The following is a 17,729-nucleotide window of genomic DNA, read 5'->3' as shown; positions in this document are numbered from 1 at the left end:
CACGTCTCTCTGTCCTTGGATTAAAGCAGCAACAATTTGCATTAAGGGTCCTGACACAGCAAACCATCAGTCACTCCTGGGTCCTCGTTTGGTCCTCATTGGGCTGTCACTGTGCTTTTTGTTGTTGTTGTTTCATGAATTCATTTTAAATTATGTTGACTTTACTTTTATTTTTCAGCTGCACCTTTTATTCCTCAGGTATTGATGGTAACATAAAAATTCAATCCCTTGTCATCATTTTTGAACAGGTTAGATAAATCCTGTCTTGGCTTGCCTAAGAAAAAATGACCTGGGACTTACTTGAGACTTGGACTCAAAGACTTGAGTCACATGTCTGCTTAAAGGAGAATTACAATATTTTTAAACCTGAACCCTATAGTCAAATGTTTTGGTGTGTAAATGAGTCATACTTACCAAAAAGTTTTGGGATCCGTCCTCTAGATTGCCTCAGCTGGCAGCTGTGACACATCTGCAGTGTAATCCTTTGGGGCAACTGTGTGGCAGAAGTGTTTGTTTTTGTCACTGACAGGCTGAGGTTGTTATTCCGGTGTCTGAATGAGATAAACCTTCAAGGTTCAAGCAGAAGTCTTGCAGTTGCCTCATCTTGATTGTCAAAATCAGTCCAATAATCAGCCATGACTTCTTGTTGGCAGTTCCTCGATGTCAACACATTCTCACTCCTGACTCTTCGAATTCAGCAGCTTGGTCTGTGCCCTTACGCTTCAAACTACGACGCTCTACCTACACGTCTAACTTCAGTTTTGCACACGAAGGGCTCCACAGTCAAGTTAGCAATAATAACAACAACAAACAACATCGGTTAGACTTAAAAAATAAAGTGTGCTGACAATGATACATGAGCACCAGTTGCCAGAGGGAAAGTCTTGGGATGCCGCTCCCTGACTTTGACTTTCTTGCTCTTTATACTACTGTACTAGACAGGGTGCCTCAAGAAAGGATGCTAGAGGGATGACCAGGCTGTATTTGAAGCGTTGGGAGTGAGAACATGCTGTCTAGGTATGCTCCAAACTCCTCTCTCCAACTCTCTTGGCTCATTTTTCCATCGTCGTCTTCCTGAGATTTCAGAGCAAGACTTTTCCTTGAACAAGACTTGTGTTTCTGGCTAGAAAAATGATGTTATTATTTAACGAAAAGGTCTAAAACAACCTCAGCCTGTGGCAAAAACAAGAACTTTAAGTGGACGTAACTTTGACAGTCGCAGTTGCCCCAAAGGATTACAAAGCAGCTGTGTCACGGCTGCCAGCTGACGTGATCTACTGGACCGATTACAAATATTAGGTTGGGTGTGAATCATTAACACACCAAAACATGTACATATAGGGCCCTTTAACAGTTGCAAATTATACATAATTCATAATTAATTGGTATTCCAGGCAGTGACAGTGGCATGAGAATAGTAGGGTAATTGTTCTCATGCATTTTTAAAAGCAATATACAAACAAGCCAGAGGCAACAAGCTATTTCCTCCCACAGGAGAACCAGCTAGTCATTGGCTGTTGTCTTTGATCAGCTGCGACTTTAACGGAAGATGTGAGGTTACATGAGGTGACATCATCAGTCACCCTTTGTCAGCGCTAGTTGTTTGAGGTCAGCTCGGTGCGTCTTTGAATGTGTGAAGTCAAAACCACCTGCAGTTTCTCTGCTCGTCTTCGCTACAGCACTTTAACACAAGCCATTGCCTGTCACTCTCTCTTTCTGTCTTCCCGTCCCTGCAGGCACAACTCCTTCAAAAGACACCTGCCCAGGCAGATGCAGGTAAGCAGTCTAGACCTGGGAAATGATTATGTGCCGGACAAAGAGGAAACGTCCACCAGCATCGGCCGCATCCAGCCGGAGCTCTACCAACAGAAGGCGCTTGAATCAGAGGACTCATCCAAGAACGGCAGCAGCAAAAACTGTGGCTCCATTAACTTCTCTCTCAAGTACGACTACGAAAACGAGTGCCTCATAGTCAACATCCTCAAGGCAGTAGACCTACCTGCCAAGGACTTATGCGGCACATCTGACCCGTACGTGAAGATCTACCTGCTGCCCGACCGCAAGAAGTTCCAGACTCGCGTCCACCGGAAGACACTCAACCCCACATTCAGCGAGAGCTTCCAGTTTCCTGTGCCTTACGACGAGCTGGCGGTCAGGAAGCTCCACATGAGCGTCTTTGACTTTGACCGGTTTTCTCGACATGATATGATCGGGGAGGTGGTGCTGGAAAACTTGTTCGAGACGTCAGACCTCTCCAGGGAGACGAACATATGGAGGGACATCCAATACGCCACCAGTGTAAGAATCTATTGGCTTTTTCTCTGATACACTATGCATTACAACATTTTTAAGGTCCAATGTTCGTCATGGTTGCTGTCACGAGAGCCGTTAAAAGACGGAAGTTGTTGAGGATGCGATTGTCTTGTTTAAATACATTTTATTGTAGATGTCACTGAACAAAACCATCCGGAGATGAAGATAAAAGTTGTAGGTTCTGGTCCTGCAGAAAGGCAAAGTAAAATGTGTGGTGTACATTAAAGGTCCTATTTGTAAAAAGAAGAGTCTCATTCCCAACTCGTCAAAAACTGACGCTTTGGGATGGCGGCCGACACGTCCTACAATCCCATAGTGTCAGTCTGAGTTGGGAATGAGACTCAAAAATCTACTTTTCTTACAAATAGGTCCTTTAAGACAACATGCAAGATTGATAACAAATGCAAACAGTGTCTGTCCAGCTGTAGCAACAGATAATATCCATTCTTGAATGAATGAACTAACATCAGTTTGATTGATATTCCCTGGTGTGCACAATTGAAAATCCTTATTTAGGAAAATAACTCAAGAGCAAGATAACTCACTGTTTTGCAAATGAGCCCTTCAGATGTGTTGTACATTCGTGGCAGCTCAATGACGAGTGCGAGCAGCACTCTGACAGTTTGGTATTTCTCTGACCTTGAAATTCGCTTTGTACTCTGTGGGGTATTTTAGCAGTCAGTGCACACATGCACAAAGCCCATTTTTGGTACTTTAGTTGAAACTGGACCTTAGACATTGTGCTCAGAATAGACATCTTAGACAGTTTCTGGCTCAATGTCACACCCGTGTTACAAGAATGAGTCCAGGCATGTATCTGGAGTGGCCATCGCAAGAGGTGTTCATCAAAGACGTCTTTGTGTTTTTTGAAGTCTGAAGTCATCACCACGAAGCTGCAACACATTAGGACTGAATAAGTGAGGTTCTACGAGTAGAGCCACGACCAGCGGGCCAAAAGAATGAAGGAAAGTGACACTTTTTGTTGAGCTTTTGTTGTCGTACTTTACCGCGTTTGGATCAGCTGTGACAAGCTGAGAGAGTTTGTATCAAACCACCACACCCTCTGATCTGTGCTCAACTTCAACTAGCCTGTTTTCACTTTGCACTGCTGCACATCAGAGGTGTGAAGGTACACAGAGGCCACAGTTCGATACACACCAGGGACTTGGGGTCACGGTTTGGTACAAGTTTGGTACAACTTCCAAATGCATGAGGCTTGGCTTGTTTTTATTCAACCAACAGCAATGTAAGTTACAATTTGTTCCATCTAGTCCCCCTCTGAGATAGTCGGTGCAGTCTGGACAGCAAGCAAACACTCTCGCATGGATTATATTTTTATGCAGAGCTGAAAAAACAAATGCAAACGTGATGCTATTGCCAATTGACTTTGTGCCGAGTGTTGCTAAAATATCCCAAAATATGTCCCAAAATGCCAAATTTTCACTACTTTTAGGCCAAAAAAAAAAAATCGATGACGGATTCAGTTTTTCTCCATCTGAATTTTCTTCCTGACAGTGTGGAGAGGAGGCAACATTTCGGCATCTTTATTCAACTTTCAGGAAAATATAATTCAACAGTGATCTCATTAATTAAAAATTAAAAATCCCAACAATAATAAAAGATTTAGAGTTATGTCTTCTAAGTGTCTGGTTTCAGTAAGGAGTGTGTTGAGGGAATTTAATTCCTGGCTGCGGCCCTGTAATGTGGATCAAATGACTGGAGATATATCAACTAGTGCAATATGATGAATCAGATTAATATTCTACAAAAACATAATTGTCACTTATGAAAATACATGAAGGGATGAGTCATAAGATGTTAACGTCACTAACATAGAAGAAGAAATTCTGACTCATGCAATCATGTTTCTGCGGGCTTCGTTACTCGCCGATGTTGTCCGGGAGCCGTGTGCAGGAACTAAGTGTTCCTCGTCTCTTGGCACCATGTTCAGGACCTGAGAGCCCTCACCACTTCATCACATCCACAGAGCCCTTACATCTGACAGTTTTACCCCTCCAGTTGTTGAACTTGAGCTTCTTCGAGGGTCGTTCAATAATCTCAACGTTATTGCTTAGGAGGCAGAACAGCGGTGTGGCCTATCCTTGGCACACAAACTTTATTGAACCACCAAATGATTTTATGACAAAATCCCTTGCTCACATTAAATCCAAGATTGGCAACATAAAGGGATGCACAGATGGCGAGGCTCGGTAGAAACAAAACACAAACATGAAGTGATGTGCAATGTGAAGTCTTGGGTGAGATTAAGACACTGCTTTAAAAGACTCTGCAAAGTTTAATGGGAGGAAAAATTGGCAATATTGAGCAGAGGGAGTGAGAGTGAAAGGAAAGAGCCAGCAGCTTTACTTAGTTCATAGATCAAGGAGAGATATTCATCAATACCGCCAACTTATACAGGCATTACTAAGATAATGAGTGCGGAGGAGAGTTATTGATTTCAGACCATTTCTCATGTGTGTTCGATCTGACTTAAGTATTTTGGGAAGGTTTTTACATGCTGATCAGTGGCATGAATGGAGGAAGTGACTAAAACCCAAGAGGTGGTCAGTCTTTGTATGAGGCAGCCACAGTGTCATTATGATCACACAGAGACTCTGCGCTACAGGTGCAGACGCTTCAAAACCGACCTTGGAAAAGCTGCATTTTCGGGCAAAACAGCATGCTTTGCCTGTGGAGCAGGGCTGCGTGAGCAACCGGTCATCATATGTAGTTAGTGGAGAAAGCAGACACTTTGCACCTTACGCTGAAAAGTTAAAAATAATTCAACTTAGTAATGAGATAATGAGAGAGGAGCGCATGGCAGGTGAGGCGTGCCGTAGGAAAACAATGGTTTTGCTGCCGACACATTTCTAGCATGGCAACGCGTCTCGGTGTGATCGGCCGATGAAAGCAAACAGCCACAAGCTGCTAGAGCTAAATTCATTGTCAGCATGCTAGCTAGCATGATGTCTATTTGGTTTACTGTGTTAGCAATGCTACATCTGCAAACCCTGCTCTGTTGGGGTACACCCATTATCGACCCGGGCCGATATTCAGCATTTTCTGATTATCTGTGATTTTTCTGTCAGATTTTAGATAAAATAAACTAATATAAAATGTGCAACTTTGGCTTTGATGCAGCATCGTCTCACAACACTGTCTGGTAATGCATCACAATTTATAGCCTATAAACACTGAATAATCTGAATGTATCAAATAAATGTAGTGGAGAGGAAGTTTAAAGTAGCAGAACATCGAAAATACTCAAGTAAAGTACCTGTAAATTGTACTTTCATCACTGGTTGTTAGAAATTTTGACACCAAGATTTAAATTTTTGCTGCAATGAAATCAGTCCGAAATATCGTTTTTTAGTCTCCTTGATTGCTAATAATCAGTATCGGCCCTTAAAAAGCCATATCAGTCGACCCCTACTGCTCTGTATTAAAAGTTTACATCTTTTGGACCAGTTGCAGCTGCTATATGTGATTATATCTGCACAGATCCATTTATAAAAAGTGCAAGTATGTGATCATCGGTCAGACGGATCATTACAATCTTCAGTGTGTCTTTGACCAGCGCTGTTCTTAAAACAGGCCCGGAGAGATTCCTCTGTGATTCATGCTTCACTCTGCACTCTCAGTGTGAGCTGTTACCGTCAGACCGGAGCTCAGAGGTGCAAATTGAATCAGTTTAAGAATTTCTTTGTGCCTTTTATCAGCTGGCATTTTAAACAGCAGCCTACAATAAGCAGGAGGTTACAGAGGCTGTGCTGCGGCACAGAACCACCAACTGACTGATACCTCAGCGTGTGTTTTTATTTTTGCGTTGTTTATCATGTGTGAAATGTCAGGGGATCACCAGAGTTATTGGGATACATCATCTTGGGATCACAAAAGTCTCCGCAGGATTTCATAGATATCAGTAAACTGCTCATTATATAAGATTTTCCCGTCTGACCTAACGACCGCTCAACAGACTGACATCGTCATCCCCGCAGTCTCGCTGCCAGCGTGGCTTAAACGTGATTAATGTCATGCAGATGATACTGACTGGCACCGAAACAGCTTGTGTTCCTACAAGGACAATCAAAGTGTCACTTTATGCTTTTACAACTCTTGACATTTCTGCTGTGCTCTCACATTATGGCTGAACCTTCACACCCTTCAAAAGAAATCCCTCACTTCCGCAGCAGAGAGAAAGCCGAAGCACAGCTGTATGTGTGAGGAGACGCTAAGACTGCAGCGCTCAGACAAGACGTGTGGAGATTTGCCAATCAGCGGGGGTTCTCGCCGAGCTCATTCAGAGAGATTAGGGGTCTGCGCGACCTTAATACTGTTTATAGGATGGTGGCTAAGAACTCGCATGAGACAGACAACAGGACTTTCAGTCCACTTGAGACTATTAGCTCAGTTGGGACTCACACACGACTGCTCCTACACACAAGAAGGCGATTATTTGCGGTTGGAAAGTTTTGTCTGAACGGTAATTTAGATTATATGAAACGTGCTCACATGAGGCATCTCTCTCTGTCTGTTCGACTCATTCACTTGTTGATTATGTGGGTAATTGTGCTACATTATGTTGAAGTTATTGAGCTGTAAATCTGATGTTTCTAATTTTCTCACGGTGATCATCTGGAACATGATCAGAAGGCAATGCAATAAAAACCTGCGGTGAGAATAATGAAATTTTCCGTTTGGCAGTTTTATTGTAGAGTTGATCAGAAGGTCGGCCATATTTTTCAGAACCAGATCATTTTTCGAGGAGAAACTTTTAACTTAATAACATGAAGGACTTGAAGTGAAGCCCGGATGTTGTTGTTGTTTCCTCTTCTCATCTGATTAGCTCTGTGCTGCTGTTGGACGGACTTTTTAGACCTTTTTTTCCCCTGTGTGCTTCAGGCTGTTTCAGATTATTTGTGATTCATATTTTCATATTTTTTATGCAGCTGGAGCCAGTAGGTGATTTGAAGGTGGACTCCATCCCTCTTGTGAGCAAAATGACCAAAATGCATCCCATTGTTAAACAGCCATCCCCCCAGAGATCACTAATAGGTGACTGCTGCCCGGGTCCGGACCCAGACGAGTGTTTCTATTTTCCAGTCTTTCTGGCACTAGCAGCCCAGGAAACTCACAGACCAATTACATGCAGTATTCAGCCAATCAACTTCATCACTACATCCAGAGTTATTTTCCGCCTTTTCCTGTATAAACTGAAATGTTAGTCAGAAAGTGGTTGAATACTAACGTTAGCTTTCGTCTAACGGGGGCTAACGTGTTATCAAACATGTTGTTTTACCTTCAAATATTGTCTTTTCAGTTTGTTCTCAACCAGGAAGTGGTGAAAGATGACTTTTATAAGACTTTAAGTCTTATAAAGAGGAAAATGGCTGCTCTGTGAACATGGTCTATTATGTCTACTGGCATGTGGATTTCCCATTGCCTGCTGGTTACGAGTGATGAATTGATGGTACAAATACTGTACAACTTACTGGCCCATTAGCGACTCAGCTAACACCACAAGAGAAGGCTGGCAAAATAGTTTAAAGAGCTGTTTGTAACTTTAATAAAACCATTATTAGAATAATTTATGTACAAGTTTCTACCATTTTCAGGTCTGACCAGCATTTAGAGATGCTGGTGTACTCATGCTAGCCCCTGGTTTCACTCTCTATGCTAAGCTAAGCTAATCCCCTCCTGGCCGTAGCTCCATAAACAAACACGGGAGTGGTGTCGATGCTCTCAGCTGAATCTCTGTAAGAAAAGCACATATTCTTAATTGTTATGCCTTTTTATTGTCGACAATACAACGACAACAAACATCATCCATTTCTCTCACAATACGCCTGCATTCCTCCTGTGCCTGATTAAAAAAACAAAACAATGCAGCAGTTACCAAACAACAGGCTCATAACACAGTAATTGTTCACAGCAAAAAATGCAAATTGAGAAGCTGCATTATTTGACATCATATTTGTTCTTTTTACACGGCTTTATGTCTAATCTGTGCTCCAATTAGCTCGTTTGTTAGTCCCAATTGTTGGAATGGGATTGTGTTTCTTGTGGGAACCGTAAACTTTACCATGTTTTTAATGATTGAGGAGGATCACAGATGACACAGTGGCACATAAAATATAGTGTTTTTGCTCTTCTGCTCTGTTTGCTTCACTGACTGTGCACTCTAGCAGTTACACAGCTCGGACTATAAATAAAAAATACCATCGATCGCACAAACGGAGCTGGAGGACGAGACACTACGCTCATTGTACATCACCCTGGATCAAAAGGAGCGGTGTTGAATGTAAATGTGAATCTGAAAATGGATTTGTTTTGTTTTGTTTGCGTGTTCCCACAGGAAAGCGTCGACCTCGGGGAGATCATGTTTTCGCTATGCTACCTGCCCACCGCAGGCAGACTCACGCTTACTGTCATCAAGTGCAGGAACCTCAAGGCCATGGACATCACCGGATACTCAGGTGTGTGTTTATGTGTGCGCGTGTGTTTGTGTGATTCACTTACAGCTGCAGTGGCTCAGAATGAATGAGCCCCTGCATGAACATCCAATTGTGAGCGCGCAAGATAAAGTGAACAAACAGCGGAGAGCCGTCTCTACAGCTGCGCTCTGTTGATTTCAGCAGTTATTAATATTCAACACTTGCAATATTAAGACATTGTCAGCAAATAGTTGCAGGCGGTCTGTTTGTTTTAATCGACTGCTACTCCATTTTTTTCCCAATGCCCATGTTTCCCCCTCTTATACTGATATCACTTGTAAAAATGTGACATTTTATTGTGCATTAAATGCCAGGGTTCAGGTGTAATTCGGAGTGGATGTGGCATTTTTCCTCCCGTGTTTAATGACATTTTAATCCCCGGGATTTTTTAGGGGGCTTAGCTGTCTGCCATTATTTCAATCTCGGTTGTCGTAAACCCAGCAGCTATCAAATTGTGCCTTCAAGCATATTAGGGGCTGCAAAGCAAGCAACTCTTGTTTGTTGTTTATAGATTTAGGGCAGCTTACGTCTGACAGAAGCCGAGCATAATGGATCATACGAGGCGATTTACCGCTGAGGGATGAAGATTGAAATCGGCATTCATCAGGAAGCTCTCTCCGTCATGCTATCTGCGGCCTCCCCATCTTCTTTGTTTACACAAGGCGTTGACTCATCTACTTTTATATGCACTATTACTGTAGCCAGGTCCTCCAGGGTGGCTTTCATGCTTAAGTAGAAACCAGAAAAGAAGACACACACACGCACACACACACATGCACTGGTTGATAAAATGGGTCACTGATGTCTCTATCTTCACAGACATCTTTGAAGATGTTGAGGCAAACATTGTTAAAAGCTCTGCTCTCTGTGAATAATCCCCCAAAGCCTCTTCATGCTAATTATCGCTCTGCAGTTTCCAAAAAACACGATTTTAAATTATCTGCAGTTCCTGTTTCGATAATGTCACTTCTTTTTTCTTCCTCTGTTCCCGTCACGATCAGATCCCTACGTCAAAGTGTCGCTCATATGTGACGGGAGACGTTTGAAAAAGAAGAAGACGAGCATAAAGAAGAACACTCTGAATCCCACCTACAACGAGGCCATCATCTTCGACATCCCCCCGGACAGCATGGACCACGTCAGCCTGCACATCTCCGTCATGGACTACGACTTGTACGTACAAAAACTCGAATCCTTTTCGGCCCACAGACATGCAGGAGACATCTTGTGTTCTGTAGTTAAAACCTTTTGATTTTCCAGTGAAGTAGAAAGAGGATATGTCATCTTTGTGTGGAAAAACCACATGAGACATGAATTATTGTTGAGCGCTGAGTGTATTTATACATCTGGAGGAGATCTGATTATCCCTCAGAGTAGTGCACTAGTGTACCTTTATATTTACAGTATGTGAAGCTATAACTGGAAAGAGAAAAAGTGGACGCAGTGCAGCTGACAGAATGAGAACAGGCGTGTTAAAGGTCAGACTGTGAGTGGTATTTTTTTTTTTTTTTTATACCGTGTAGTATAAAAAGAGCAGATACCAGTTTGAAACCCAGCTTCCTGCTTTTTTTTTTCTTGACTGGCTGCTATGATGCTGGGATTAAATGAGGTTGCGCTAATAACCCAGGGAGCATGCCAAGAAAAAACACTCCGCTTTCATCAAGATCTCCTTTGATAGCCGTCCAAAGATGAGTCAATTCTAGTGTCACAGAGACAATCAGCTGCAGACTCGCTGGATAAAATCGCCAGGACAACCGGATTCAGATCGGTGTCTCCTTTCATTACGAGATGTCCTTCTTGCAATTATAAACAACTATTTGATGTATGAGATGTCGTGTCAGGTTAAGTCAGATGTATTTATACAGTACGTGTGTGTGTGTCCCCACAGGGTAGGTCATAATGAGATCATTGGTGTGATGAGGCTCGGGTGCCACGCCGAGGGACTTGGCAGGGACCACTGGAACGAAATGCTGGCTTACCCGCGCAAGCCCATTGCACACTGGCACCCCCTGCTGGAGTCCAAGAAGTCTGAGAAGGAGGTGGGTTTGGTTCTGAAGACAAATTATAAAGGAGTATCCCGCACGTGATCATCATCTAGGATGAGGTAGCAGGGGGGACACTGGTAAAATAACATAATAATTAAAGGGCCAGTATGTAGGATTTAGTCGCATCTATCAGTGAGATTCCAGATTGAAACCAACTGAATACCCCTCACCTCACCCTCCCTTTCCAAATGTGTAGGAGAACCCTGTGATGGCCAGTATAAACACAGACAATGTAAAAGGCCCTCTCTAGAGCGACTCATGAAACATAATAATGAATCTATTATTCCATTTCTGCCCATAGATCCTCTTAAATTTTAGACACTGGACCCTAAAGGTACTGATGGGCCAAAAATCAGACTACTTTTCGGACTCATAACTCAGACAAATCTGAACACACAGACGTGATACACACATTTTTAAAGTTAGTGTGACTTAATCTTTCTGAGGATGTCATTATCTGATGTCCATCACGGAATAAGCATCCATAAATCTGCATGGAAAAAAGACGCTCCTCATAAATACAGAACCTGCCTTAAAATCATTGCGTTTTTAAGTTTTCTTCAGTACCGATATAATCCAGTGACAGCTGTCTGGACATAAATGAGTACACTGCAAACAGGAACTACTAATAGTTAATTCGGCATACTTTAATGGGGACAATTTGCCAAAATTTGAACAAATATTGGCCAAAAAATGTGGCTCAGTTAGCACAATTATCTCCCAAACAGAGGCAAAGTTTTCAGTATGTTTTTAACAGAATGTCCTGTAAACACCAGTCTTGTATTTTATTGTGTCATTTATTTATCTGAAACACATTATAATTTAATAATGTTTAAAAAAATAACAATATGGGTGTGGGTCCGGGCTTTTAATGTTGTTGTTGTTTTTATTATTTCAATAATTGAACGACCCAAGACAGAGATTCTTGTCTTGTCTCTGTGTTTGATGAGATTGTATGCGGGTATCTGTATTATTTATTGAGTCTATGTTCCTTGTATGAGTGCCTTCAGTCTCTTTAGTGTTATTTTCCTCCACCATCACCAAGCTTAATACGAAAATGGCATAAAAAATATATTCCTGGAATACCGACAGTCTCTTCCTCACAGACATTTGCCCTGTGCTGAAACTGACCAGAGAGTGACGGGGCTATTTAAAAAAATAAATAAATTAGAAAAAATCAACATATGTGTTATGAATCACTTCCTTGTGTCTGTGTGTCCTGCAGTGGAAGGCGAGGACAGCCAGCTTTGACAGCCAAGGCTCCTGCCCCTCACCCCGGCCCCCTGCGAGTCCCTGAGCAGAGCCACCTGTGACCCAGCAGCCCAGAAGGGGGTTTCCTCCCTCCTGCTGATCCACTTCCCGTCTGTCTGATTGAGGAGAAACACAACCCCACTGTCTCTCCCTCTCTTTCTCCCTCCCTGCCTCTCTCTCTGTCCCTCCCCTTCCTTCAAGTCTAGTCCCAGAGCACTCCCAAGAACTGATCTAGGACCACCGTCAGTCAGTTAGTTGTGTGAAGCGCAGTCTTTTCGGGTTTTAGGGGTCACTGATTTGAAAATGTGGGTGTTGTGATGACCGAGTCCTGCCCTCGTTGTCCTCGGACAGAGATCGGCTGAACGTCCAGCCCTGCAGACTTTTAATACTGAGGTGAAACGGATCTCGGCGTCCTCACAGGAGACTTTCCAAACCGTTGAGGATTCAGCTTTGTGCTGCGGAGACTCTTTGATGGGGAAAAAAAACTCAGCCGGATTTAGATCCCTGAGAGCAGCGGGTTTCAGTTTCACAAAGAGAAGCTGAGGACACAGCCGGGTGTAGAAAAAAGAGACGATCTGAAGCAATTTTCAAAAACTCTACAGCGCTCTCTCATTGAATTTCACAGTGCCGTATTAGCATAAAACGATACTGAACTGTTAGATGTGAAACTGCTCCATTAGTCGTTATTGTTTGTGAATAGCAAAAAAAAAAAACTGAAATTCATTTCTAACATCCAGCTGAGTTCTCTGTACTTCCAGTTTCACCAACTACCACGAGCAAATTATCTGAGAGGTTGGATCTGGCTGGATCCAAAATATTCTCAATTTGGCAATTTTGCAGCTTTGGTGTGTTTTAACAAGCAGCAAGACAACAGATTTTATGTACAAAACACCTTGATTATTGGTGTTTACGAGAGCAAATTGGCTGCTGATTTCAATTTTCGATACAAGAAGTAGAAGGTTTAACGACCTGACGACGGCACAAGCAGCGTAACGATTCCTAAAATAGACATTTTGACAGAAACAAAGGAGCTCTGGAGGTTTCTGTAAACAGGAGCACACTTTACACACCCTTACCTCCTTCTCTGTACGATGTTTGCTTTTGAACGATGTCACCCTTTTTTCTTCCAAATGAAAAAACTCACACAAGCACTCATGTTTTTTCCTTCAGACACAATGTTCAAGAGCACTTCTTCTTCCTCTTCTTCTTCTTCTTCTTCTTCTCCGTCTCCTCTTGTTCTTTTTCGGAACAGGTCTTTTTCGGTGGATGTGTATAAGTTTCATGTGAAAGCCGTCTGCCGGTTGCTGTATGTATGTTTCATTTGTCTTAACAGAAAACCAGAAAAGATATAATGATAGGTATAGATTTAAAAAAAAAAAAAAAAAAGACTGACATTTTGAATATATGTAGCCTTGTTGTTGGTGATGACTGAGAAAAACTCTGAACAAAGGTGAACATATTCGTCTTTTTGAACTTAGAAACATGCAACTTTCTCGATGTTTATCCGGTCATTACTCATGCTGTTTGCGTGTGTTTGAATTTGCCATCCAGATGTTTGATCTGCAACATGTGGCTAATGGATTTATCTTTGAAGATATTTGATGTGATTAAGAAAAAGACGTCAGTTTACGTCGGTATGATTCCTGTATTGGGTCCCTGCATTTTATTCGTTCTCATCACAATAACTTGTTTTTTGTCGGATAGAAGATGCACAAAATTTCCAGTTAAGGCCGACAGTACGGTCCTTTAACTGTTCAGGTGATAAACAGTAACGTATCTATAGCTTTTAAATTAAAAAAAGAAGGTTCCATAAAGCTTTGTGGTAAGAAACATGTATTATAATAATTTGGTTTCTATTTATTGTTTTGTTTTGTGACGACTATTAAGCCTCTGCGTCGGGGCAACAGCCAATGTTTCGGGGCTTCATGGTGTAGCCAGCGCACAACTAGATATAGACATCCAGACCAAGACAACTCTTCTGTGCGCCAGTCGTGGTTGAGAGTCTGATTTAAGAACGTAAAACGCAAGAAAAGATCTGGAGTTAAAGGTCCAGTTTGTAAGAAAGTTAATTTTGAGTCTCATTCAAAACTCATCAACTACTGACGCTTTGGGATTGTAGGTCGGGTTGGCTGCCAGCCCAAAGCGTCAGTGTTTGAGGAGGAGTTGGGAATTCTTACTAATTGGACCTTCAAGAGACGACTCTTAATTTATCTGCATATGAATGCAGCAGCCCGTCCTCATCAGAAAAACAACAACCATACAGGTCGACAATAAAAGCAGCTAATTATGACTCATATTTACGTTTCTCAGTACGCAGCCACATAAGTCAACAGTGAGTTCTTTGAAACAGGGTTCGAGTTATAATCTGAGCTTTGTCGAGGTCTCTAAAATAACTACTCACAACCAATTTCAGGGCGGAAATAGATAAATATGATAACAGCGAATACAACGGATGTGTTCTGCGAGAGAGAGAGAGTGATGAGTGATCCGATCGGATAGTGATCGGCTCTCACTTCCCTGCTCTATATGCAAATATAGGCCTACACCTACATCATGAGAACAAATGGACACAATGTTTTTTACACAAAGAAAGAAATATCTTCACGTATAACGTTTGCCAAATGAACAAGTAGGCCCAAATCGATAAGAATGTGTAGACACAAAGTTCATACAGTTTCTCCTGACGCTGAAGTTTCAAAATTGAGCGTTTTTTAAATGGAGTCTGGTGACTTTCTCCGCTTGCTTCTTTCGCCACAGAAGTAAAAGGCTTTCACAGCGATACCGGGCCAGATTTACATAACTCGCTTTTAACTAACTCATGACTTACATAATGTAACCTAAGTTTGTAACTGAAGTTACAGAAGAAACAGTGATTTTAACCCAAAACACAATGTTTTCCTAAACCTAACCAAGTAGTTTTCTTGCTCAGTGCTCACCAAACCGCGAGTGGTCCGGTTCGCCTGTCACTGGTACGCTGCAACAGCCACGGTCGTGTTGTTTTGGGAACCTATTCAGTCCCTTGCACACAATGTCTGCGTTCATATGCAGATGTTTGTTTAATAGCGATTAGAGGAGATCAACTTGAAGAGCAGTTCTTTGTTTGTGCACAAACCCCAAACCCGATCGGTCGACAATGTTCCCTGGAAGCGAAACCTTCCTTTCAGCTCACAGCACATAATTAACTATCAGCATCCAGCGTTATGTTCAGAGCACTGGACTTTAACAGGTGGAGGAAAGTGTTGCACATAAACTGGCAAGCAAGAAACGCTTGTTTCTAGGTCAGACAGCTCACAGTTGCTAGCCAGGTTTTACAAAATCAAATGAACATGCAAACAAATATAAATGTATCACTTACGTTATGCGATTGATAGAAATCATTTATCGAGATAAACAGCTGGAGACTCTAGTTCCCCTAAATTACACCAGGAGAGTGCAAGTCGAACCTCGAATGATACAAAACCATGTAGAAAATGCGACGGAAATATGGGATTTATGTGTTTATTTCATATATTTATTTAAGGTCGTCATCACAGACCTGATGCTTCATGATTTATTTGCTGAATTTGTTTTGATTCCACTGTTTTTGGCGTTTGTAGACCATTTCTCACCACCTGCGAGAGCTAGCTTTGTGTTTTTATTGTTTCTATGTTATGTTAGCTAATTAGAGCGAACAGTGATAGTCAGGTTACTGGTTTCCTGGCAGTTGGTTTATTTCTAATCAATGAAAACATAGTATATATAATATAGTATTTACACATAGGCTCACCACAAGAGTTTTCCAACCCTTCGCTTCACACACATTCTCAATTTTTAGGTAAATGAGAAACAAATTTAAAGCTTCTGATCTAAAAATATCAGCAGTCGAGGCTCCATGTATCTTTGTGATGAACGTTATAATTTGGTTTTCTTCAAGTTTCGGGGTTAACCTTCCAGTCGTAGTACATTTGGTGTTCCGTAATTGGCAAGCGCAGATACCATCAGTACCATTTGGGCCAGGAAATGCTCATCTCCAGAGCCAGTGTGATAGCAGGCAGGAAAAACCCGCCAGGAGACATGCACAGATTATATTGCTAAGTCTTGTACAGATAATTTCTTTTCGATATGAGGACCATTTTATTGAATAGCGTCCCCTATTATCTCAACAGCAGCCCACAGCATCTTTTAATCTGATACGTGAAAATGTTCTTGGCAGCGGCTTCGGCTCGTCTAGACTGCCGGTGCCTCATTCAGCAAACGGAGGACGAGTAATACTTTTGGCTCTGGCTGCTCTCAGTTGAGACTCCATATATCACAGAGTTTGTGAAAATGTCCGGGAGAAATCGGGGGGGGGCGGGGAGGCCGTGAGCAGATGCATTCAGCAGACCCCCTCTCCAGATCTGTTTTCGCCATTTCCCACCAGGAGTAGCGAGCTGTTTAGTGCCTCGGTGTGTACGCGAGGGTTTGAGACGACAGCGCGGGGGCACAGCTGATGGGTGGACAGGTCAGCGTCTACAGAGCAGTGGCATTTCTCTAATTGGCCCTTGTTATAGAGAGGATGAGTCAGCGCGTTATCGTCCGTGCTTGACGTAATCCATCACAGCATCAGCACCGCTCCATAAATGTGACCGTTTGAGATCCACACAGATGTTTTGATGGTGAAATTCCTCCATTATTCTTTAATTTAGTGTTAAAATTTGAATCAAGTGGTTGAAAAATAAACCTTTCTGTTTCCTCATGTGCTTTATGATGGTCATATATTTCTCTGACGATGTGTGGTTGTGTTTTTTCATAGTAGAAGAGACCTGTTAAATCAATTTGCCTCAGTTTACGGACTGTTTCGAGCCCTCCTAGCTTTTTGCCTAATATTGTAAACGTTTCTTGATATGATCTTGTATCCCTTCCAGCTGTTATGATAGCACTGAATTTCCAATTTTTTATTGAACATTTTTGTATTTGTACTAATAGAAAACGTTTGAGAAAAAACATGTTCTGGTGAGTGATATCAACAGTCGTCGATCACGAGTTTCACTTTAGATCGTTAAGCGAGACTCACAATCACAAGTGACCCGGTGTGTGACAACAGTAAACTGAAATAGATTCTTTACGCCACAAACTGTCATTTCTTTTTCGTTGGATCGAGTCTGAAAAATCAACAGCGGAAAATAGTTTGTTGTTTTTTGTTCCTCCTCCCATGGGATGTGATGTGTTCTCAGTTCTGTGACATGATTTTCTTTTCTTTTGATTAAAAGACTTATGCAAAAACGCTCTCTCTCCGCTGTGTGTTTTAACTTGAGACGACAACGCAGGCGCCGGCTTAACAAGCAGAGAGCGAGGCGCAAAGGAAATTAGATTTTGCTTGAATCAAACGGTCAAATCAAATGAAAGGAGGACACACGCACACACGGCATAGACAGCCTCTAATAAACAGAGTGGCATTTTCTTGTTCTACACATATAAGATGAGGATGAAATAAGTGACTAATAGTTCAAAAAGCTCTTTGATTTGCTTGAAAATGTGTGATGTTACATGTGATCTGTGTTAAATCGGAGCTGCAGGAAAGAATTTGGCGTAACTCGAACAGATCTACTGCTCCTATTTTTCATCCTCGCCTTTTGAAAAACATGACACCACCGCTTCCCCCCCGCTG

The 17,729-nt window shown here is 42.1% G+C and overlaps 1 protein-coding gene across 2 annotated transcripts in view; it reads left to right on the top strand.

The window, feature by feature from the left end:
- syt6a (synaptotagmin VIa) overlaps positions 1-12,155 on the top strand; it is a 62,422-nt gene extending 50,267 nt beyond the window's left edge. For both annotated transcript variants that reach the window (XM_073470632.1, XM_073470633.1), the window contains exons 3-7: positions 1,737-2,298; positions 8,669-8,789; positions 9,809-9,980; positions 10,696-10,846; positions 12,078-12,155. In XM_073470632.1, coding sequence (XP_073326733.1) covers positions 1,737-2,298; positions 8,669-8,789; positions 9,809-9,980; positions 10,696-10,846; positions 12,078-12,149 — 1,078 coding nt within the window. In that variant the 3' untranslated portion in view covers positions 12,150-12,155. The remainder of the gene's footprint in view (positions 1-1,736; positions 2,299-8,668; positions 8,790-9,808; positions 9,981-10,695; positions 10,847-12,077) is intronic.
- The last annotated feature ends 5,574 nt before the right edge of the window (positions 12,156-17,729 follow it).

The sequence above is a fragment of the Pagrus major genome, chromosome 7, assembly GCF_040436345.1.
Source record: "Pagrus major chromosome 7, Pma_NU_1.0".
Taxonomy (NCBI): domain Eukaryota; kingdom Metazoa; phylum Chordata; class Actinopteri; order Spariformes; family Sparidae; genus Pagrus; species Pagrus major.
This window is presented reverse-complemented; position numbering and strand designations above follow the sequence as displayed.